This window comes from Gorilla gorilla, chromosome 3 (assembly GCF_029281585.2).
Source record: "Gorilla gorilla gorilla isolate KB3781 chromosome 3, NHGRI_mGorGor1-v2.1_pri, whole genome shotgun sequence".
Lineage (NCBI taxonomy): Eukaryota > Metazoa > Chordata > Mammalia > Primates > Hominidae > Gorilla > Gorilla gorilla.
In genome coordinates this window covers 107,655,975-107,681,599 of record NC_073227.2, presented here as the reverse complement: position 1 = coordinate 107,681,599, position 25,625 = coordinate 107,655,975, and the positions used below count along the sequence as shown (strand labels likewise).

Below are 25,625 nucleotides of genomic sequence, written 5' to 3'. Positions count from 1 at the left end.
CCCAATTTTTAATAAAACCTTAGAGACATATTTACCCAATTTTAATGTTTAATCCTAAGGTAAGATTTTATAAACCTTTATAACCCTTTACATTTTTTTGTGAAAGCGCAGATAAGTCCTCTAAGAAAAACCTGTTGTGCTTTTATTCCAATGTTTAATTTATGGAAAAACTGAATAATACCCCTTTAACTTTAGCCAATATGTTCATACACAGAATCTCTTACAATTAATTTTTATAAACCTTCCACAAAGGCCAGGTGCAATGGCTCACACCTGTATATCCCAACACTTTGGGAGGCCAAGATGGGTGGATCACCTGAGGTCGGAAGTACAAGACCAGCCTGATCAACATGGAGAAACCCTGTCTCTACTAAAAATACAAAATTAGCCAGGCGTGGTGGCACATGCCTGTAATCCCAGCTACCTGGGAGGCTGAGACAGAAGAATTGCTTGAACCCGGGAAGCAGAGGTTGCGGTGAGTCAAGATCACACCATTGCACTCTAGCCTGGGCAACAAGAACAAAACTCCATCTAAAAAAAACCTTCCACAACTTCTTTAAATCTTTTTTTTTTTTTTTCACTTAACACAATCCTTTAACACTTTAGTCTAGGCAGAAAATAATCCACATTCCCATGCTGCTTCTTACAATTTTTTTTTTAACCAAAAACACATTTCACCTTTTTTATACACCTTGCATGTAAAACTGTTTCTTCAGTAGTCTTAATTACACGTTACAATGCTAACTTCTAACAACTTTTATTTTTGATGAAAACGTTGGTTAAGTAAGGGATTTTAATTATGTACTAGATGTGGAGACTAGTCTAGGACACACCAGGCAGAAGTGCAGATAAGGGCTGACTCTCCAGCATAGCCAGGGGCATGAGGCCTTATCTAGAATCCGATGGCTTTAAAGTAGGTAAATAGAACAGTTTTCAAAAGTTAAAGAAACAGTTTGTCCTTAAAGCATTTAGCAAATCTGATATCTGACCTTAATTTAGACCAAATGTCTACATTTTTAAGACATTTTATTTTACCAATAAACTTTAAAACTGTCTTTATTTTCAAAAAATTACTAAAGTCACACGAACAAAAAGGCATTAAAGTTTCTATTTTTCTGAAAAAATATTTTATTTACGCACTTATTTTTCTAAGTCAATTAATTAGAGCTTTGTAATATATAAACATACACTATAAATAGAAGATTCAGCACTTATACAGTTTTTCGTTTGCCAGTTTCTTTTTTTTTTGAGACAGAGTTTCGCTCTTGTCACCCAGGCTGGAGTGCAGTGGCATGATCTTGGCTCACTGCAACCTCTGCCTCCCAGGTTCAAGTGATTCTCATGCCTCAGCCTCCCGCGTAGCTGGGATTACAGGCGCCCACCACCACACCCAGCTAATTTTTGTATTTTTAGTGGAGACGGGTTTTCCCCATGTTGGCCAGGCTGGTCTTGAACTCCTGACCTCAAGTGATCCGCCCACCTCAGCCTCCCAAAGTGCTGGGATTACAGGCATGAGCCACCTCGCCCCACCATTTGCCAGTTTCTTAATTGGATGACAGGTTTCAGGGTGGAGTCCTTGGAGGAACAGAGCCAGGACAGCATGCGTTTCTAGGGCTAAATAAGTAGCAAATAAGCAGCTGAAGGCAGACAGATCTCCAAAATTAAAGGTGGCATTTTATACTGGATCCTGGATCCCCAAAAGGAGGGAAATACTACGGGAGAAGACAGTGCAGTGCTTTTACCGACTGTGCATTTCATTGCAAGGCAACCTAAAGCCAATCAGCCCATTTTGTAATCAGCCCATCCTCATGAGAGTCTCATCTCCCAGTGAGGGGTGAGGATGTTGCCTTATCTTCCAGGTGGCCCAGAGCATGCTTCTCTGATCCAAGCATGCAGAGTCAAGTATCCCTCCATAACTACTATTAGCCACCCCTTAAAGTACATTTCCTACCTAGTTGTTACACACCAAACCTCTCTCATAATGCAAAGTAATTGCTGATACCCCCCCTCCCCCAAACTCAAAACCGTCAGATAACACAATGCAAAACAGAACAGAGCCTTTGATTTTGAGAGGAATCTATCTGCTTTTAATTCTTGGGGTCTCATGAGGAAAACAGAGGGGTTTTTTTTTCTTTTTTTTTTTTTCCCAAAACTGGATCTGTGGTGCTGCCTTTGTTTTTCCCAAGTAGTCCCAAGCTACCAGAAGTTATCTACGGGCCTTTCATGCGAGCATTAATAGTAACAAAACAAAACAAAACAAAACAAATTCAGTTGACTGAGAAGAAAAAACCTTTTTCCAGCAAAACAAGCTTCAAGAAGAGAAAAACATAAAGGCCTTTTAAATATATTTATAGCTTATTCCACTTTTAATTAAGCTGACTTTTAACCATAGTGCTCTTTAAAGAAGAAATCCTTTCAGAGCTCTTATTACCCGACTTTAGCCATGCCAAGCGGCCAATATTTCCAGCTTCTGAACTTTACCAAAGGTAAACTCCTAGGTGCTTAGAAGAAGGAAAATTGAAGACAGTCCATGGAAGAGAAGAGAATAGACACATGTATTAAATCAGTAATGACTTACTTCCTAGGTGGGGAATTGAACCTAGACTGCCACTGTGAAAGTGCAAAACCTTAGCTACTGAGCTACAGGACTGGGCAGTGTCCATTTCTTTTCTCAGAAGGAGTCTAGATTAGTTAATTTTGAGCTTGCAAAGGCTTTTAACTATTTAATATGATTTTCAGAGCTGGCTATGACATGAACTTTAAAATTCTTGTTCCCTGGAAGACAGAGCCCAAGAGAAGGTACTGCCATGCGGTTAAAAGTTCAAGCTCCCAAGCACATAAAACAAGGTGGAGACTTCATCGGGTTTTTTGTTTGTTTCAGGGACCTGCAACCAAGTTTGTTACTGACCAGCTTGCTGGGTAGTCTTGAAAAGCGGGCTTACAGGTGTTCTAAGCCCATGTTTTATCCTGAAGTACCCCTCTACACAGAAAAACGAATTCATAGCACAAAATACACCAGCTTAAGACTAGCCTTAGAATTCTTTTTCGCGTTAATTAAGTCTTTACAGAGGTGATAAACACTGATTTTTTTTTTCCATTCATTCAACTGTTTGCACAGAGAGAAGCTAAAAATCTGACTGGTAACAAATTCTTAGCCTTTTGCTGGCATGCCAGGCTTCTGGGTTCCTTTTCCCTGAGCAGCCCTTGTGATCGGGCTTGTGGCACCATCTCCCCGGGGGCCAAGCTGCATCATAAAGGAAAAAAATTTTTTTTTTCATTTTGACCACAGCAAAATATGCATGATAAAACATAGACATTAGCTACTCTGCTTAGCACCCAATATCAAACTGGCAAGGCTTAAATTTACCCCCGGTTGGGCCCCATCATCTTTAATCCAACCTCTTACTTGGAATTTCAACATGTGGTCTCTGGGCAAGAAGGTCGCCCTGAGTAATAGAAAAGATAAGAAAGGGAAAGGAAAAGTAGAGACGGAAAGTATTGCCTGTGGCAGGGTGGGGAAGGCAAAATGATCAGGGAGGCCAGAGAAAGACCCACGTATTGCAGCGACACTGAAAATTTCAGGCTGCTGCTGTCGGTTGAGCAGGGATCTTTTTCAGCAATCCTGTCAGCTCTCAAGTTTCCCCTTTTAGGCAGGAAAAAGCTCCCCATGTCCCACGATCCTGTGCATGCCTAACCCTGTCACCCATAGCCATCAGCAAAGAGTACAAAGGCAGATTAATCCAAAGAGAACAGCAGTTAACATCCCATAGTGCCGAACCTGTTCTTAGCTGAAAGGGACTTTACTGAGAGGGTCCTCTAACCCCCTAAATCTTATTCATTTTATTATTTTATTATATTTTATTTTTGAGATGGAGTCTCGCTCTGTTGGCCAGGCTGGAGTGCAGCAGCGCAATCTCGGCTCACTGCAACCTCGGCCTCCCGGGTTCAAGCAATTCTCCTGTCTCAGCGTCCTCAGTAGCTGGGATTACAGGCATGCGTCACCACGCCTGGCTAATTTTTTTATTTTTAGTAGAGACCGGGTTTCACTGTGTTGGCCAAGCTGGTCTCGAACTCCTGACCTCAAGTGATCCACCCGCCTTGGCCTCCCACAGTGCTGGGATTACAGGCGTGAGCCACTGCACCTGGCCTAACCTCCTAAATCTTAGAAAGGACTCTAACCCTCCTAAGTCAGGCCTCTAACTTGACGTTGGTCAAGTGTCCTTGCCTTTTATTAAAAAGGACCTGTAACGCACTCTGTCTTAGGAGAGACTCTAACTCCCCTAAGTTGGGCCTGTAACCCAATCCCATTCTTTACCCAGGTGTAGGCACCCCACTTACTCAAAGTCAGCCCACTGTTGTGCCCTGATGATTTTCCTTTGGGTCAGGGGTCTCTTCAGTATTGTAACTCTATGGTCCGCCAGAAATACATTACAGGACCCCAACACTTACCCAAAGGTAGCTATAGGGTCAGGGTTTCTGCACTTTAGTCCCTTCGTGGTTGCCAGAAAGATGTTACCAGAAAGGGGTCCCGATCCAGACCCCAAGAGAGGATTCTTGGATCTTGTGGAAGAAAGCATTCAGGGTGAGTCCACAGTGCAAAGTGAAAGAAAGTTTATTTATTTATTTATTTATTTATTTATTTTTGAGACAGAGTCTCACTCTGTTGCCCACGATGGAGTGCAGTGGCGCGATCTCAGCTCACTGCAAGCTCCGCCTCCTGGGTTCATGCCATTCTCCTGCCTCAGCCTCCCTAGTAGCTGGGACTACAGGTGCCCGCCACCATGTCCGGCTAATTTTTTGTATTTTTAGTAGAGACGGGGTTTCACCGTGTTAGCCAGGATGGTCTCGATCTCCTGACCTCGTGATCCGCCCGCCTTGGCCTCCGAGAGTGCCAGGATTACAGGCGTGAGCCATCTTACCCGGCCGAAAGAAAGTTTATTAAGAAAGTAAAGGAATAAAAGAATGGCTACTCCATAGACACAGCAGCCCCAAGGGGTGCTGGTTGCCCATTTTTATGATTATTTTTTGATAATATGCTAAACAAGGGGTGGATTATTCATGCCTCCCCTTTTTAGACCATATTGGGTAACTTCCTGACGTTGCCAAAGCATTTGTGAACAGTTATGGCGCTGGTGGGAGTGTAGCAGTGAAGACGACCAGAGGTCACTTTTGTGGCCATTTTGGTTTTGGTGGGTTTGGTTTTGGTGGCTCCTTTATTGCAAACTGTTTTATTAGCAAGGTCTTTATGACCTGTATTTTGTACTGACCTCCTATGTCATCTTATGACTTAGAATGCCTTAACCATCTGGGAATACAGCCCAGTAGGTTTCAGCCTTATTTTACCCAGCTCCTATTTAAGATGGAGTTGCTCTGGTTTACATGCCTCTGACAAAATAATCATGATATTCATGTTATAATTTTTAAGGATATTTTAAATGCAAACATATAGTTATGCATTGAAAAAATCTATATATAATTTTGGCTCTTAATTTAAAATAATTATATGTTAATAAATATATATTATGTGCAACATCGTTTTCTATTTCTGCGTGGGATACCACTGCACATACGTGCCACTAGTTATTCAATTTACTCATTAGCATTGGTATTTTGTCACTCTTTCAGTTGCAAGGAACAAAAAACTTAAACTGCCCCAGGCCCAAAGAGGAATTTTTTGGCTCTGTAATTAAAGTCTCAAGCAGGCTGTCTTCCTCTGATGGCCAGATATCTACCAAAAGTTCCAGGGTTAAACCCTTTAAATTCCAAGTCCAGCAGGAGGGGAAAAAAAACATCACTTCAACAATGGCTTCAAACGTTCTTGTTCTAGAGGTCAGTGACTAGACTAGCCTGGAGCCAATCACTGTATGCATTTGGTGACAGCGGTATTACCAGAACAAGGGGACACAAATGCTGATGGGAAAAAACAACAACTGTCCACTACAGACATTTCACATTATTCCCAACTATTTGCTTTAATGAACTGCACTCCAGGGACTATCCTTGAACATTAATCTTTGGAGACATGATTGATTATTACCTTGGGATAAACACTGGATCTGAGAGCACGGCATACTTTTAATGAATTTGATACCTTTTGCCAAACTGCCTTCCAGAAAAGGCTACCAGTTAACCTGTGCTTTGGAAAATAGAAAGCTGTGGAAAGAAAGTGTTTTTTATCACTTTTTTGAAAGTTTGACATATATTGAATGAAGCCTTAAAAAGAAAAGATTGCTAGATTCAATTATATGAGGTGAAAAATCTGTACATTGAAAAAAAACTCAGATAAAAATTTCGTATCCTTATAATTACTGCTAGGCAAGAATTCCGTCTTGTTTTACTTTGCTTTTATATGAATTATCCCTAAAGTAAATCATTTTTATATGCCTATATCTACTGGCATTTTTATATTATGATTTTTCCATGAATGCCCTTTAGCCATTTATCTATTAGAGTATTGTCTTATTCCTTTATAAAAGTTGCCATATATTAACCTTATCCTTGTCTTATATGTTGCAAATGCTTTACCAGTTTGTCACTTGCCTCTTAATTTTCTTGGAGTTAATAAAGTTTAGAGTATATCATATATAAACCTGGTTTACTACCCATACGTAAAAGCTGATTCTGCCACTTTGTTTTGTATCTTCAGGCAAGTTTGATAACCCATCTTTACCTCAGTTTCCTCTTCGGTAAATGAGGATCTTAATATATTTTATAGGGGTATTATGAAGATTAAACAAAATAATTATTTAGAATAGGCCAGGTACTGTGGCTCACACTTATAATCTCAGCGCCGTCAGCACGCCGTGAGAGACTGAGGCAAAAGTATGACTTAACCCCAGGAGTTTGAAACCAGCCTATGCAACGTAGCGAGACCCACATCTCTACAATAAAGTAAAATAATTATTCAAGTGTTGTGGCACATGCCTGTATTCCCAGCTACTTGGGAGGCTGAGGTGATAGGATTGCTTGAGCACAGAAGTTCCTAGGTTGCAGTGAGCTATGATTGCATCACTGCACTCCAGCCTAAGTGACAGAGAAAGACTCCCCAAAAAACTCCAAAATGCATCAGAATAACTGAGGGCAATGTCTAGCACTTAATCTTTTTGAGATCTGATTTTTATTTATGTTGTTTTTCAGTATACAGAAGCTTTTAATCTCATAATTTAATCTAACAATCTTTCTTTTAAGCCTTCTGTATTAGTCCCCTCTCACCCTGCTATAAATAACTGCCCAAGACTGGGCAATTTATAAAGGAAAGAGGTTCAATTGACTCACAGTTCTGCGTGGCTGGGGAGGCCTCAGGAAACTTACAGAGGAAGGGGAAGCAGGCATGTCTTAAATGGCAGCAGGAGAGAGAGAGAGGGAGAGAGAGTAAGAGCAAGAGACGAACTGCCAAACACCTAAAAAACCATCAGATCTTGTGAGAACTCCCCCTCTATCACAAGAACAGCATGGGGAAAACTGCCCCCATGATCCAGTCACCTCCCACCAGTGCCCTCCCTCAACATGTGGGGATTACAATTCATATTACAATTGTTGATGAGATTTGGGTGGGGACACAGCCAAACCATATCAGCTTCAATATGTGCCTAAACTTTTTTTAAAAAGGTAAGAGACATTTCCACAGCTTTCTGTCTTCCAAAGCATAGACTAACTGGCCAGAATGTATAGCTACTTTGTATAATTGCTGATTCATACAGATTTAACAGAATAAAAGATTATCTGATAATTATTGCCACTGAATTGCACACTTAAAAATGGTTAAAATGACATATTTTACATGATATATATTATACCACAACTTTTAAGTTAATTATATATCAAAAATCATTTAATTGTATATATTAAGTGAATGCTTTGTATGACATATGAATTTATATCTCAATAAAGCCCTTTTTAAATAAAAAAAACCTGAGAAAATAATGTTCATTTAGAATAAGTAATTTCACCACTACTTCCAAATGAAAGAGCTGTTACAATAAACGCTTTGCATTGTGATTTATTCATTTGACAAATATTCATTGAGCACGTAAGAGCCAAGCACAGTGCTAGGCCCTGGAGATTCACTGGTGACCAAAACAGTCATGGAGCTTATAGGAAAGGTGTGGGAGACAGATGTTTTAAAAAATTTAATCTCGGCCGGGTGTGGTGGCTCACACCTGTAATGCCAGCACTTTGGGAGGCCGAGGTGGGCAGATCACGAGGTCAGGAAATTGAGACCATCCTGGCTAACATGGTGAAAACCCGTCTCTACTAAAAATACAAAAATTAGCCGAGCGTGGTGGCGGACGCCTGTAGTCCCAGCTACTCGGGAGGCTGAGGCAGTAGAATGGCGGGAACCCAGGAGGCGGAGCTTGCAGTGAGCCGAGATCGCGCCACTGCACTCCAGCCTGGGTGACAGAGCAAGACTCTGTCTCAAAAAAAAAAAAAAAAAAAAAAAAAAAAAAAAAAATTATTCTCTAATGAATGTTCAGTTACAAATCTGAGATAGATACTATCATAGAAAACTGAAAATTACTATATAATGAGAAAATAATTTAGACTGGGGGTTAGGAAAGGCCTCTTTGAGGAAGTGAAGCTGTGACTTAAAGAATAGGATTTATCCAGGAAAAGTTTTCAGCAAATTCTATGGACATCTTAAAGTAAATAAGGAACAGCTTATAGTGACATTGAATTTTGTGGAACAACAACAAAAACAAATACTCTACTAATTTTCTTTAAAAAGCTTTTTAAGGAAATGTTCTTATTCCATAAGCGATGCTAAGATGCAGTAAATCTTCTATGTCAGGGCTTCTTGGACCATAATGTGCCTACAGATTTACCTGAGAATCTTGTAAGATGTGGGCTTTGATGCAGTAGCTCTGGACTGGGGCCTGAGACTCAGGGAATGCCCACGTTGCTCTGCAGAGGACCATGCTGAACTGAGGAAAACAGACATCTCAGAATTCTTGAATTATTTTGTAAACTCTCTATTTTCAGTTCAAGCAAGTTTGCTGCTGTTGGATTTCATAAAACTTTGACAGATGAACTGGCTGCCTTACAAATAACTGGAGTCAAAACAACATGTCTGTGTCCTAATTTCGTAAACACTGGCTTCATCAAAAATCCAAGTACAAGGTAAGTTGAGAAATTGAGACGAAAGGATTGGTGGTTGCTGTGAATACCAGCCATTCTGTGGGTTTTCCTAAATGTTTTAATCCCAAAAACACCTGATAGTTAATGCTCTTAGTTCATTTTGATTTCAGTTTCTGCAGATTGTGGGAAAACAGGTGGAAAGCCAAAAAAGAAAGCAAGGGAGCGTGACTAAAAAACTAAATATGAATGACATTGGTAAACTTGCTAACTCTTCCTTTTTTCTTCTCCTGAGTAATGATTCACAGGCTTAAATATGCATACATGTCACCAGGTGTGCTTGGGAACTATGTTGGGGCTTCACCCTCACATATGTTGACTTACTGGGTTTGGCTGGGGTAGGGTAGTGGCAGGGAAGGGAGCCTGGAACTCTACATTTAAAAAAGGTGATTATCATAGGTGATTCTGATAGAGATAACCCAAGACCACATGTGAAAAACACTTCCCTTGGAGGTAATCTAGAGATTAGCCTCCGAAAGGAGTACCAGATCATACTCTTTACTTGGTTAAAAAATAAAATTATAAAGGATTAATTTGAAGATAATTTTTAATGTTTTCTCTTTTTAGAAATAGCTTTAATGTCTTTGTAAACATGATGCATACTTGTTTAAATTCCAATGTTAATGAAAAATACAAATCAAAAAGTTTCTTTTTTAATTTCCTTAAAACCCTCTATCGAGTGGAAACCACTCTCAAAATTTTGATAAACATCCTTCTAGACTTCTCTGAATTTTCTATAACTGGCATATGTTACACATGGGGTCCTGGAAGCAGCAAGTATACTGCATACTTCTCTCAGCATTATGTTATAGACATCTAATAAAGTACAGAGCATTATAATAAATTGTATTGATTATTGGGAAAAATAGCATCTCCTAGTGATGATTTTAGGGTTGTTTTTAGTGTTCTGGATTTTTAACAGCAAATCAGCAATAAGCATCCTCGGGCACACATATTTTCACGTTTGGATAATTATCTCCCTCAGGTAGACTCATAAAGGGGGATTACTGGGCCAAAGGGTATATAACTTGTAAAAATTCCTACATATTGCCAAACTCCTCTCCAGAAATGCTGCACTGATTTGCACTCCTACCCACAGTGCAGGGAGAGCAACTTACTCTCTACTTCTTCATCAGTCTGCCTTCTGTGACTCTTTTAATCACTGCCAATCCAGTACGCGAAGAATCATCTTTATTTTTACCCTGATGACTAGCTACATTCATGTTTGCGTATGGTTTTTGGACATTGCACTTCCTTTTATGAATTGCCTATTTTCATGGCATCAGCTCACTTTTTGCTATTGAGCTCTAGAGTTGTTTTTGTTTGTTTTTTGGTTTTTTTGAGACAGGGTTTCACTCTGTCGCCCAGGCTGGAGTGCAGTGGTGCAATCTCGGCTCACTGCAACCTCCACCTCCCAGGTTCAAGCGACTCTCGTGCCTCAGCCTCCTGAGTATCTGGGATTACAGGCACACACTACCACGCCCGGCTAATTTCTGTATTTTTAATAGAGATGGGGTTTCGCCACATTGGCCAGGCTGTTCTCAAACTCCAGGCCTCAAGTGATCAGCCCACCTTGGCCTCCCAAAGTGCTGGGATTACAGGCATGAGCCACCATGCCAGCTGAGCTCTAGAGATTTTTAATTGATACATAAGAAAGAATTCTTCATACATTTGAGAAACCCCTTTATATATCACATCTGTTGCATATGTTTTTTTTCCCCAGTTGTTTTTTGTTTGCTTTTAAGCCTATTTTCATTTAGTTTTACATTAAAATTTTCTTAGGGATTTTTTTCTCATGGACTTTAGGTTCTGTGAGGTGTTTAGAAAGGTCTTTCTCATTCCAAGTTTTTGAAAATATTTACCCATATTTTTTCTAGCATATATTTTATGGTTGCATTTTTCATATTTAAATCATTGCCCCACCCAAATTTATTTTGATTTAAGAAGTAAGGTCACAGTATAGTTTGTTTTTTCCAAATAGTTAATGAGTTTTCTGTACTATTTATTAAATAATACATCATTTTCCTCACTGATATTAAATTCATATTATAAGTTCACATGCTTACTTGGATAGACTTTTGGATTCTCAATTTTATTGTAATGATGAGATTCAATTTTGCTTGGTTTTGTTTTGTTTTTGAGACAGGGTCTCATTTAGGCTGAAGTGCAGTGGTGTGATCATGGCTCACTGTAACCTTGAACTGGGCTCAAGCAACCCTCCACCTCAGCCTCCTGAGTAGGACTACAGTGTGTGTGCCATCATGCCCAGCTAATTTTTTTTTTTTTTTTTTTTTGAGAGCCAGGATTTTGCTGTTTGCCCAGGCTGGTCTCAAATTGGCCTTGAGCAATTCTCCCACCTCCACCTCACCTCCCAAAGTGCCAAGATTATAAGCATGAGTCATTGCATCCAGCCAAGATTCAATTTTTAAGTTTTATTCTGCCCCCTCAAACTTCCCCATATTCCCCCCAATTCAGCTGCCTTTGTTGAAAATGTATTTAAAATTAATGAAAAATATTCAGTGTGGCCACTTGAAGGCTTAACAGATTCTAATTTTTTTTCTTTTTTTTCTTTTTTTAATTTTTTTTGAGACAAGGATTCACTCTGTCACCCAGGCTGGCTGCAGTGGCACAATCACAGCTCGCTGCAGCCTTGACCTCCTGGGCTCAACCTATTCTCCCACCTCAGCCTCCCCAGTCCCTGGGACCATACAGGCATGTGTCCCCACACCTGGCTAATTTCTACATTTTTTGTAGAGACAGGGTCTCCCTATGTTGCACAGGCTGGGCTCAAGGGCTCCTTGAACTCAATTGAACTCCTGGGCTGAAGTCATTCTCCCAACTTCAGCCTCTCAAAGTGCTGGGATTACAGGCATGAGTCACCATGCCTGGCGTAACAGTTCTATTTTATTATTATTATTATTATTTTAGTAGAGACAGAGTTTCACCATATTGGTCAGGCTGGTCTCGAACTCTTGACAGCTGATCCACGGCCCCCAGGTTCTATTTTAAATACACTTAATTTAAGTCATCCCACAGGGAAGCAGAACAGAAAGCCAACGTTAGACAGAAATTTGGGAGCTGTCCAAAGATCTCAAGCCCCCAAGAATCTATCAAATACTCTTTAAAATCTATTTTTAATACACAATTTTTGTTAGAAAACAAAAGTAAGAGTGTTTATTTTAGAGGTCAATGTTTAAATTTATCAGTATTAAACAAGAGAACCCTAATTGGAGTCTGAAGAGAGAAGAGAAGGGACAGATAAGTTTTTCAGGTTGGGAAATGGATCTGAGGAATGAAAGTAGTGAGGATAAGCTTCACTAAAACTGAAAGCAGATGTTGAAGATAAAACTTGCCAGTTTCCTCAATTTCTTTTTCAGTATGTGGATACTAAAATAACATATTTGAGTCAAGTTTTTAAGTCATACTGTCTTTCAGTAGTTAAAAACAGACATCCTTTTTTCAAAAGTTATAAATGAATTTTTTAACCTTGCCCCCGACAAGGCCGCACAGAGCTGACCTTAATGTGGGCTCCAGCGCCCTCTCCTGACAAAACTTACTAGTGCCATTAAAAAAGAATTAGGAAGCCCACTCTGGAGGAAAAGTGTGAACAGAGGCTAAGATGATTCTAGGCTGAATATAAACCTGGCTAAGGAAGGGCCTAGAAGATTGGTCCTGACATATGAACCTCTTTGAGGCTAAGCTGGTACTAAAGTAGACCCCAAAGATGAAGTTGGTTTTAATATAGAAACTTATTACTTCTAATTAGAAGAGAGAACGTATTCCTCGTTAAATACCTGTTTACATTTCAGACACCAAATAAAATGTCATTTTCTTAAACCTCACAGCAATACTTTTGGGGAGATGTTATTAGTCCCTCTTCAGTAGATGAGAGAGATCTGAGGTTTAGAGAAATTAAATAACTTGCCCATAAGTAAAACCGAGATTCAGATTAAGCTACAGAGGCCTTTCTGAATAAAGAAAATTGAACCAATCTCTAAATGGCTGAATTATAAATATTTTGTTTCATATTAATGTTGGAACTTAAATTCTGTTTGAGAGCACATCTTAGATGTAGTTTATTGGTTCTTATATTTATACAGCTAACACACTGCAAAGAAGCTGTTTACTATAAAGGTATAATACAGCATAATCTGGGTTTATTGGAATTAAATGTAAATCAGGTGTTCCAATTATTTTTTTAAGCTCAGTTATTTTTGTTAAATAAACTTGAATTTCAAGAAATAGTTTTTAAAATTTTTTAAAAGTATACATATATATATTTTTTCTTTTAGAGACAAGGTGTTGCTTTGTTCCCCAGGCTGATCTTGCCTCAGCGTCCCAAGTAGCTGGTCTATAGGCGTGAGCTGCCACACCCAGCTTAGCACACTTTTAATCTTTGCCAGTATGATAGGAAAAAAACAGTACTTCCATGTTATATTAATATGATATTTTTATCATTAAATGGGCCAACAATAATATTTTCATTCATTTAATTATTTATGTTTGAGACAGGGTCTCGCTCTGTCACCCAGGCTAGAGTGCAGTGGCATGAACCCAGCTAACTGCGGCCTCCACCTCCCAGATTCAAGTGATTGTCCTGCCTCAGCCTCCCAAGTAGCTGGGAGTACAGGTGCGCGCCACCATGCCCAGCTAATTTTTCTATTTTTAGTAGAGACGGAGGTTTTGCCATGTGGGCCAGGCTGATCTCAAACTCCTGACCTCAAGTGATCCGCCTGCCTCGGCCTCCCAAAGTGTTGGGATTACAGTCGTAAGCCACCGCACCCAGCCCATCCTTTTATATTTAATAAATCCTACTATCTTTGCTACTCCATTTTGGTTATATAAATCAGACTGCATTACACAAATGCTTATAAAACAGGTTGAAGAAATGCCCTTCTGTTCCTAGTTTGTTGAGTGTTTTTATCACGAAGGAACGTTGTATCATGTCAAATGCGTTTTTGATGCCTACTGAGATGATGGTGTAGGTTTTTTCCCTTCATTTTATTAAAATGGTATATTTCACCGTTTTGTGTATGGTGAGCCACTTTGTATTCCTGGGATAATGGCATGTAGTTCTTTTAATATAATGCTAGATTTAATTTGCCAATCTTTTGTTGAGGATTTTTGCATCTATATTCCTAAGAGATACTGGTCAATAGTTTTCATGTGATCTCTTACTCTGTTTTTAGTATTGGGGTAATTCGGGACTCAGAGAATGAATTAAGAATTTCCTCCTCTTCTATTTTTTTGGGAGAATTTGAAGGATTGGTGTTAATTCTTTTTTAAACATCGGGTAGAATTCATTATGAAGCCATCTAGTCCTGGGCTCCTCTTTCCTGGAAGTTTCTTGATTGCTGATTCAATCTCTTATTAAAGATCTCAGATTTTCTGTTTTTCCTTGAGTCAGTTTTGGTAGTTTGTGTATTCCTGAGAGTTTGTATAATTCATGTAGGTTTCTAATTTGTTGGCATGCAATTGTCCTAGTATTCTATTATAATCTTATTTATTTCTGTAAGGTCAGCAGGAATGTCCCTGCTTTCATTCCTGGTTTTAGTAGTTTGAGTCTTCTCTCTTTTTGCCTTGGTCAGTGTAGCTAAAGGTTTGCTAATTTTGTTTATCTTTTTAAAGAACCTATTTTAAGTTTCATTGATTTTCTCTGTAGTTTTTCTGTCCTCTATTTCATTCATTTGTGCTTCAGTCTTTTTTTTCTGCTTGCTTTGGGTTTGTTTTTATTTTTTGTTTCTATAGTTTCTTAATGTGGAATTTCACTTTACTGATTTGAGATCTTCTTTTTTTAATGCAGGCATTTGCAGCTATAAATTTGCCTCTGAGCACTGCTTTCACTGCACCTCATGAGTCTTTATTTATTTATTTATTTATTTTGAGATAGGATCTCACTCTGTCACCCAGGCTGGAGTGCCAGTTGGTGCAGTCATAACTCATTGCAGCCTCTACCTCCCTGGGCTCAAGTGATCCTCCTGCCTCAGCCTCCTGAGTATCTAGGACTACAGGTGCGTGCCACCACACTCAGCTAATTTTTAAAAATTGTTTGTAGAGACAGGGTCTCACTCTGTTGTCCAGGCTGGTCTCAAACTCCTGGGCTCAAGCAATCTTCCTGCCTCAGCCTCCAAAGTGCTGGGATTATGGGCTTGAGCCACTATGCTCACCTCATCAGATAAATCTTGATATGTTGTGTTCTCATTTATGTTCACCTCAAAGTATTTTCTAATTTCTTGTGGTTTCTCATTTGTCTCGTTGTTTATTTAGGGGTACTGTTTAATTTCTATATATTTGTGAGTTTTCCAGTTTTCCTTCTGTTATTTTCTGATTTTACTCCATTGTAGTCAGAGAACATAGTTTGTATAATTTTAATCTTTTAAAAAGTATTGAGATTTGCTTTGTGGTCTGACGTATGGTCTACCTGGGAGAAAATTTTCCATGTGTTCTTGAGAATAATGTGTATTCTGCTGTTGTTGGGATGGTGTGAGGTATCTGTTAGGTATAGTTGATTTATAGTGTTATTCAAGTCTTCTATTTCTGCTGGTCTTCTGTCTAGTTCTTCAATATGTTTTTGAAAGTGGAAAATAAAGTCCCCAGCTATTATTGTTGAAACTGTCTTATGTCTCCCTCCCTTTAATTCTGACAGGTTTTGCTTCGTGTATAATATTTTGGGATCTCTTGTTAGCTACGCAAGCAATTTTTAGTTAAATGTTTTTTTCCTGAAATAAGTTATCTCTTTCCAACTAATGATAGAAACAATGCCGCATAACCTGAATTTATTAGATTAAGTGTAATTGAGTGTTCTGATCACTTTGGGGGCAGCCAAGATTTATTTCTGTTGAACATCGTTTTAAAACATCTAATTTCCCATCTGTAACATATATAACACAATTTATTTTTTCTCTAAAAATTTAGGAGTTTGTATGTGTGTGTCACAGAAAGATATTAGTTTTATTGACTAGTACCATAAAAAAGATGTTATATAAGAAAATGCCTCATGTAACATTTGTCTAGTGTAACAGTATAAAGTGCTTGTATATATACATTTCCATTTAACCGTCATATTCCCAGTGGAATGCTGGTGCTGGCTTATATAGTAGTACTTAATTCAGTGATGTCAGGTAGATAGTTTAAAATTAGTTGTCGTGGGAATATTTACACTGTGGAAATCAACAAATGCTACTAAACTGAGATTTTTGTCCCCTAGAGAGCCAGTGGTTAAACATTTGCCACTGCACCACTGCACTATCCTTATTTTTCAGATTAGGAAATAACAAAAACAAAAACCTGAGATTTAAAGAGTTGAGGCCAGGCACAGTGGCTCACGCCTGTAATCCCAGCACTTTGGGAGGCCAAGACAGGCAGATTACCTGAGATCAGGATTTCGAGACCAGCCTGGCTAACATGGTGAAACCCCGTCTCTACTAAAAATACAAAAATTAGCCAGGCGTGGTGGCACATGCCTGTAATCCCAGTTACTTGGGAGGCTGAAGCAGGAGAATTGCTTGAGCCTGGGAGGCGGAGGTTGCAGTGAGCTGAGATCGTGCCACTGCACTCCAGCCTGGGTGACAGAGCGAGACTCTGTCTCAAAAAAAAAAAAAGAGTTGAAATGTTTTCCCCAAAATTACTCATTACTTAAGTGGTTAAAGTAGGTCATCAAATACAATCCTTCAGACGAAAATACTCTTTTCCCCTCAGTATTTCTCTACCCCAACATGCACCCTCCTTTCCCACCCCAGCAGATTGGCCTGAAGCGTTTTTGGATAGTTTCTACAAAATCCATTAAGAACATTTGTTTAATGGGATTTGTAACTCTCGTTAACTTTAGCGTGTCGGGAAAAAAAATGTTTCCACATACTGACATTTTAATGATTAGGATATTATTTTGCTAAGAAATTGAGTTTTTTCTGAAAGCCTTTTCTTTTGGCTTTTAAAATTATGATATTGAACAGTCATTATATTTCAATAAGAAGTTATCTGACAGGGGCTAAAAACCTTAGGTAAAGAAATCGCGTGCACTAGAAAAGTTTGGTGAATGCAGCACCGCTTGATAGGTAGGTTAGCAAGGCCACAGTGTGGATGAGAGAGTGCTCTATTTACACAGCTGTCTATAAGCGTTCATGGAGCTTGAGAATATTGAAGTCTGGTAGCAATGTGCTACAAAATGAATTTCCCTCTAAAGGCTTTTCAAGGCATAGCATCCTTCAGTTTCTGGATTCATCCTCCTTGATACCCCTACCTGTTTATTCTGCAAGCTTCCATTGCCTTTGATTTTTTGCTTCCATTAGGCCAAAAGCCATCGATTTCATTATTACATTTCCTCTCCTATCAAATCTCCAAGATTTTCATATGTAATACTATTGCTTCAAGGTCCCATGGTGAACACAATATTCTAATAAATGAATGAACTGTGCTGAGAATTAAAACATATATTTTTAAGCTCTACTCTCCTTCATGGATCCAATAACATGCTCACTTTTAAATACAATATTATACTTCTCAGTTGTCCCAGTTTTACTTCAAAATATATATTTTTTCTGAATGAATTATTCTTTATTTCTAAAAATTTCATCCAGTTTTGTTTTTGTTTTTGTTTTTGTTTTTTTGAGATGAGATCTTACCATCTTGCCTAGGCTGGTTTCCAACTCCTGGGCTCAAGTGATCCTCCCGCCTAACCCTCCCAAAGTGCTAAGATTACAGGCGTGAGTCACTCTGCCTGGCACATCCAGTACTTTTTGCCTCACTTCTTTTTTTTTTTTTTTTTTTTGCAGCGAAGTTTCACTTTGTTGCCCAGGCTGGAGTGCAGTGGCACGATCTTGGGTCACTACAATCTCTGCCTCCCGGGTTCTAGTGATTCTCCTGCCTCAGCCTCTCGAGTAGCTGGAATTACAGGTGCCTGCCATCATGCCTGGCTAATTTTGTATTTTTAGTAGAGATGGGGTTTCATCATGTTGACCAGGCTGGTCTCAAACTCCTGACCTCAAGTGTTCTGCTTGCCTCGGCCTCCCAAAGTGCTGGGATTACAGGCATTGAGCACCACGCCTGGTGTCTCACTTCTTTTAACTAGACACACACATTAAAAATATGCCTCCCCAAAATGTTAGCCACCCAAATAGTTTAGTGGCATGGCAAATTTCATGAGTACATTTAATTATGTATCATTTTTTCTAAGTCATTAATAAAATGTTAAAAAGTATCAGTACTAACTCTTGTGCAGCTCCTAAGTGCACCTCTGTAACTGATTTTTTTAAGCCACTTATCTATCTATTTATTTATTTAGAGACAGGGTCTAGCTCTGTTGTCCAGGCTGGAATGCAGTGGAACAATCATGGCCCACTGCAGCCTCAGCCTCCCAGGCTCAAAGGATCCTCTAGCCTCAGCCTCTTGAGTAGCTAGCACTACAAGAGTGCACCACCACTCTTGCCTAATTTTCTTTTGTATTTCTTTGTAGAGACAGGATTTTGCCATGATGGCTAGACTGATCTCGAAGTCCTGGGCTCAAGCACTCCACCCGCCTCAGCCTCCCAAGGTGCTGGGATTATGGGGATACAGGCCTGAACCATCACACCCAGCCTAAAACCCACTTTTTGGGGGCTACCTGCTAGTCTGTGGTACATATACTTGAGTGATTACATAGCAAAGATGTAACATGGAACTAAGTAACAAAGCCAAAACCTAATTGCAGTGGCTCCTGCCTGCAATCCCAGCACTTTGGGAGGCCGAGGCTGGTGGATCACTTGAGTCCAGGAGTTCAAGACCAGCCTGGGCAATATGGTGAAACCCTATCTCTACTAAAAATACAAAAAATAGCCTGGAGTGGTGGCGTACATCTGTAGTCCCAGCTACTTGAGGGGCCAAGGCAGGAAAATCGCTTGAACCCAGTAGGTGGAGGTTGCAGTGAGCCGAGATCTCACCACTGCACTCCAGCCTGGGTGACAGAGTGAGACCCTGCCTCAAAAAGACAAACAAACAAACCAAAAAAAACAACAACAACCAAAAAAACCAAAAACCTAATAAATATAAGCATATCATGTGGAGATGAAGGGCCTAAAGGTGGGCACGTACCTGTCATATTCTAATTCCTCTGATGCTTTAGGAATTGTTCACTAAGGAGACTGAGTATATAATCAAACTTGTATAATAGTATCTGATTTTTTTCCCGAGACTGCTTAAAGTTTAAAAGTAAAGTTGTCAGACCTAATCTAGCTCAATTATATTTGAATCTTAGTTACTTCTATAATTCTTATTTGTGGAATAGGAATTATAATATTGCCTTCATAAGGTTATTGTCAAACGTCAATGGAATAACCTATGTAGAAAGTTTAGCACAGTGTGTGGTACACGATAAGCACTAAGTGAATGATTGTTATTATTATTATCAATGGTAAAGTAGCTACCATTTCTGAGCACCTATACTAGGCTAGACACTACAAATCAGTTATGTTATGGTGTCTGTACCATACTAAAGCTGTTGGTTAGCACCAAACTAAAGCTGAAGCCTCGGTGAAGTATTTTGTTTCTGAAGACTGCCTCTGATTTCAGTTTGGGACCCACTCTGGAACCTGAGGAGGTGGTAAACAGGCTGATGCATGGGATTCTGACTGAGCAGAAGATGATTTTTATTCCATCTTCTATAGCTTTTTTAACAACATTGGAAAGGTAAGTGACAGTTAAGAAACCTTAGAAATGAAAGGTAAAATAACAATTATCTATTACATTTTTTACTGACATTTAAATCAGGCAGTTGATAAAGTACAGTTAAATGGAATTGACTTAATAAAAATAACAGGCTCAATAACATTGAGGCAAGATTGATACAGCTCCTGGGTAAATGAACTGAGTAACTTCCACACATTTTTACTTTTTGTAAAGAAAGAAATTTGTATATTTCTACAAGTCTTGTCCTATAAATGAATGACTCTGAAGAAGGATAGTTTTTAAGCATCTTTACATGATGGAATCATAGAACAACGATATTAAAGGAGACCAGAGCTAGGTTTTAGGTATTTATTTAAAGATACAACAGATAATCATTGAGCTTTTGTTTTGTGCAAAGTCATACTGAAGTATATGAATTGCTAAATTTTTTTTTATAATTTTAGAAATCCTTGAGTCTTGCTTCTTCCAGTGTGGTTCTTGGACTAGCAGTATCACTATTACCTGGAAGTTTGTTAGAAATATAGACTCTCCTGATCTCTTGAGTCAGAATTTGCATTTCAACAAGTTCTCCTAGATGATTTGTACGCATATTAAAATTTGAGAAGCACTTCTTTGGAGCAGTAGCTCTCAACTTTGGTGCACACTGGAATTCACCTGGGAGGTTTAAAAAATGCTGCTGCCTGAGACCAACTCCCCCAAATTCTGATTGACTTGGTTTGGAGTGTGGCCTGGGCTTTGAGAGATAAAACAACTTTCTAGGTGATTCAGTTATCCAGCCAAGATTGGAAACCACTAGTTTCACGAATGTCTCATCATAACACATTGCTTCATTCCTCATCTGGGAAAGCTGTGTGGCAATGAGGCTGGCCACATAAGGAGGGGAAAGGGGAGAGGTGCCTTAGGACAGCTGGGAGAAAAAGCCTCTTGCTGCCTGTCCTAGACTGGGCTTCTCCAAGTCAGTGGGATATCAGGATCACTTGGGAAGTCTATTTAAAAATAGATCCCTTGATCTCACTTCTAAAGATTTTAACATGGATGTTTGAGTTGGACCGGAAATCTGTATTTTAATAGGCAACTGCCACAGACAGTGGTCCAGAGATTATATTTTGAGAATTACTGATGCGAAGAGCAAAAAACTCAAGAAATGAAAAGCATGACATATATTAGGCTTTCTTGCCCCTTCTGCTAAAAACTATGATGAACATGCCTTGGAGGTTTAGGTAGTAAAGCTCAGGGATCTCTTTGGTGAGTAGATGAGTTAAAGCCTGTGATGTTTCTGGCATTGTACTTGTCATGTTGCATAAGTGTGCACTCAGTGATCGCAGCCCCTTAGAATATAAACCTATAGAAGAAGGAATTTTGCCTATTTTTCATCACTGTATGCTCTGCATTTTGAAGCGTGACTGACACATTAGAGGCACCAAAATGTTTGTTGATTGAATAAATTAATTCTAGTTTCTAGACCTTTAAACATAAAGACTCAAAGTTTGTGCTCTGGAGTTGAATGAAGCTGTGTTTGTGTGACTTGCTTGCAACATGAACATGGATTAGTTTTTTAACTTATCTGAAGTTCAGTTTCTTTATCTGTAACATGGAGAAAACAACTGGACTTTATAGGGCTGAGACGAATAAAGAAAATAATGCTCTTAAAGTACTCAGGGCTGGGCACGGTGGCTCACGCCTGTAATCCCAGCACTTTGAGAGGCTGAGGCAGGAGGATTGCTTGAGGTCAAGAGTTCAAGACAAGCCTGGGCAACATAATAAGACCTTGTCTCTACTAGAAATCAAAAACATTAGCCAGGCGTGTTGGAACACACCTGTAGTACCAGCTACTCAGGAGGCTGAAGTGGGAGAATTGCTTGAGCTCAGAAAGTTGAGGCTGCAGTGAGCCATGATCATGCCACTGCACTCCATCTTGAGCAACAGAGCAAGACCCTACCTCAAAAATAAATAAATAAAATAAAAAGTACTCAGTACATTGTAAGTACTCAATAAATGTTATATGCCACTGTTATTATAACTACTACTATTATTATTATCATTGCCCTAATTCTTGTTATGAGGTCACATTGGTGTTATATTTCCAAACCCTCTTTTCATGCCATCTAGGCAGATTTCTGTATATTATTATGTTGATTTACATATTCTGTTTTGTTTTCTCCCAGACCCACTGGAATGTGACAAGTCCCTAAATATTCTAAGTGTAGTGTCTGGAGAAAAAAGATGAGACCTGCTAGTGTCCGTCACTGTTCAAGACATTTTTTGGGGGGGTGCTGTGGGGGACGGAGTCTCGCTCTGTCGCCCAGGCTGGAGCGCAATGGCATGATCTGGGCTCACTGCGACCTCCACCTCCCAGGTTCAAGCAATTCTTCTGCCTTAGCCTCCTGAATAGCTGGGACTACAGGCACCCGCCACCATGCCTGGCTAATTTTTTGTATTTTTAGTAGAGACAGGGTTTCACCGTGTTAGCCAGGATGATCTCGGTCTCCTGACCTCGTGATCCACCCGCCTCTGCCTCCCAAAGTGCTGGGATTACAGGCGTGAGCCACCACGCCAGGCCAAGACATTTTATTTAATATAGTAACACATTGATTCCACAAAAGAACACTGAGGGATAGATGTTAATTTTTCCATTTACATGTGAGGAATTTAAACTGAAAGGTTAAATAATTGGTTCAGCATTATGCTGAAAACCAAAGTGTTGTCTGCATTTTTATTTAGCAGTTCTACTTCCCCAGTCTCTTAGTGGAACATTTTAATAATATTCTGCATTATAAAGTACAAAATTAGTTCCTATTCTCTTTTCCTTTTTAATGTCGGGTTTCTTTTTGTAAAGTCTTTAGTATCTCAACTCTTCAGTTCTTATACCTCCTCCCTCAGATCTTTTGTTTCAAAAACTGACTACTTCAGGTTATTCTACTGTAAAGAAGGCTAAGCCTTCTCTTCCATTTGAAAAGGAAATAGATTTAATGGGAAAGAATATATAGTAGTGACTCAGATTTAAGATGCTTAATCTTATTTAACATGAACATGACGATACATGATAACTTAAAAGTATTTCTAAAGAGGGTATTCTACAAATGCACTTAATATTAATTTTCTAATTATTTGCATATATCTTTCTTTTAGGATCCTTCCTGAGCGTTTCCTGGCAGTTTTAAAACGAAAAATCAGTGTTAAGTTTGATGCAGTTATTGGATATAAAATGAAAGCGCAATAAGCACCTAGTTTTCTGAAAACTGATTTACCAGGTTTAGGTTGATGTCATCTAATAGTGTCAGAATTTTAATGTTTGAACTTCTGTTTTTTCTAATTATCCCCATTTCTTCAATATCATTTTTGAGGCTTTGGCAGTCTTCGTTTACTACCACTTGTTCTTTAGCCAAAAGCTGATTACATATGATATAAACAGAAAAATACCTTTAGAGGTGACTTTAAGGAAAATGAAGAAAAAGAACCAAAATGACTTTATTAAAATAATTTCCAAGATTATTTGTGGCTCACCTGAAGGCTTTGCAAAATTTGTACCATAACTGTTTATTTAACATATATTTTTATTTTTGATTGCACTTAAATTTTGTATAATTTGTGTTTCTTTTTCTGTTCTACATAAAATCAGAAACTTCAAGCTCTCTAAATAAAATGAAGGACTGTATCTAGTGGTATTTCACAATGAATATCATGAGCTCTCAATGGGTAGGTTTCATCCTACCCATTGCCACTCTGTTTCCTGAGAGATACCTCACATTCCAATGCCAAACATTTCTGCACAGGGAAGCTAGAGGTGGATACACGTGTTGCAAGTATAAAAGCATCACTGGGATTTAAGGAGAATTGAGAGAATGTACCCACAAATGGCAGCAATAATAAATGGATCACACTTAAACTTTTGGTGTTTCCATCTTTTTGTCTTAAACAGAACATGACTTAACCTTCAAATTAAAGGAAAATAAATTGTGCAATCTTTTTTTAAAAACTGGAAATTTCTTGGATGTGAGGCTCATTGAGATGGGACTATAAGATCAGATCTATAAATTTAAAAATTTAGTAGGTTTGTTAGGTTTCTTCTACAAAAGAAAAATATTTTCAAGACTATATCAAACACGGCTGGGCACAGTGGCTCACGCCTGCAATCCCAGCACTTTGAGAGGTCGAGGTGGGTGGATCACGAGGTCACGAGTTTGAGACCAGCCTGGCCAACATGGTGAAACCCCATCTCTACTAAAAATACAAAAATTAGCTGGGCGTAGGCCAGGCGCGGTGGCTCATGCCTATAGTCCCAGCACTTTGAGAGGCCAAGGCGGGCGGATGATTTGTATGCATATTAAAATTTGAGAAGCACTTCTTTGGAGCAGTAGCATCCTGGCCAACATGGTGAAACCCCATTTCTACTAAAAATCCACAAACATTAGCTGGGTGTGGTGGTGGGTGCCTGTATTCCCAGCTACTTGGGAGGCTGAGGCAGGAGAATCACTTGAACCCAGGAGGTTGAGGTTGCAGCGAGCCGAAATGGTGCCACTGCACTCCAGCCCGGAGACAGAGGGAGACTCCGTCTCAAAAAAAAAAAAAAAAAAAAAAAAATTAGCTGGGTGTGGTGGTGGGCGCTTGTAATCTCAGCTACTCAGGAGGTTGGGCCAGGAGAATCATTTGAACCCCAGAGGCGGAGGTTGTAGTGAGCCAAGATTGTGCCACTGCACTCCAGTTTGGGCAATAGAGCAAGACTCCATCTCAAAAATAAATAAATAAATAAAAATAAAAAAGGCTATGTCAAACACATACACGTGGAGAACTTTAATCCTTTTATCAGAAAGTTCATATTCAGAAAACACATAAGGCAGAATCCTTTAACATCCTGTTAAATGTAGCAAGTGAGCTACGTTTAGGTTCAGAAAATTTTTAGAGAAAGATTTTGATCCAGATTTTAAGCAGAAACTAATATTTATGCAACATATGTCAGTTACTGTCCTAAACCCTTAACTTACATCAATTAGCCCATTCAACAAGTTAAGTAATATCATCAGTGTCATCACAAATTATAAGGATCATTTGGTAATATGTTTAAGGAAGGTTACATTACAGATTCTATAACATATAAGATAATTTCTCAGAAAGCATTTCTACGGTAAATTTCTCCCTCTTTCCCATCAATTACCTTCTTCTATTTCAGAGAATCAAAATAGCATTGCTGTTGGACTACAGTTTGCATTTAGTTAGTGTAAATACATATGGGTCAAAAATTCTTGTCTCCCAAACATTATATTTGAATAATATAACTTAGATTCCTCTCCATACATCAGCTATACTCTACTAGCACTCTAGGGTTGAATATCCACAGAATTTATAGATTAAAACACCTATCCTGGTAACAGAAATGACACTAGAAAGTGGAGAGCCTGTTACACTCAGCTTCTAACTCACTTTGAAATAGATTTAATTGTTTATTCTTTTATTTAAATTATACTTGTTCCAGACTGCTAGCCACCTGCCAGTGAAGTAGACTAGAAGAAAGCCTTTAGCAAACTTTAGTAAGATAATCAAGGCCCAAATATACTGACAACTTTTCCTAATAAACATATTTTGGCTCCTAGGACACTTGTCATAAATTAACATTTGGATGAACTTTAGCGTTAACCATTATGAGAAATAAGCATTACTTCTTTTGATGTTATGTGGGCAAATGGTAGTGTGCCCCATTTACTGAATGTTAACCATGTGGCAGGCACAGTTTGTCACTTAGTCCTTCAGCAGTCCTGTGCAGAAGGCATTGTTAGAAGGCATTGAACTAGCTGTGAACACAGCAATAGTAGCAGAAACCCAGAAGAACCTTGGAGTCT

General features: G+C 39.0%; 1 protein-coding gene across 1 annotated transcript in view; it reads left to right on the top strand.

The window, feature by feature from the left end:
* HSD17B11 (hydroxysteroid 17-beta dehydrogenase 11) overlaps positions 1-23,677 on the top strand; it is a 48,302-nt gene extending 24,625 nt beyond the window's left edge. Inside the window, exons 5-7 of the mRNA XM_031010323.3 lie at positions 8,980-9,117; positions 19,675-19,791; positions 22,921-23,677. Coding sequence (XP_030866183.1) covers positions 8,980-9,117; positions 19,675-19,791; positions 22,921-23,011 — 346 coding nt within the window. The 3' untranslated portion in view covers positions 23,012-23,677. The remainder of the gene's footprint in view (positions 1-8,979; positions 9,118-19,674; positions 19,792-22,920) is intronic.
* The last annotated feature ends 1,948 nt before the right edge of the window (positions 23,678-25,625 follow it).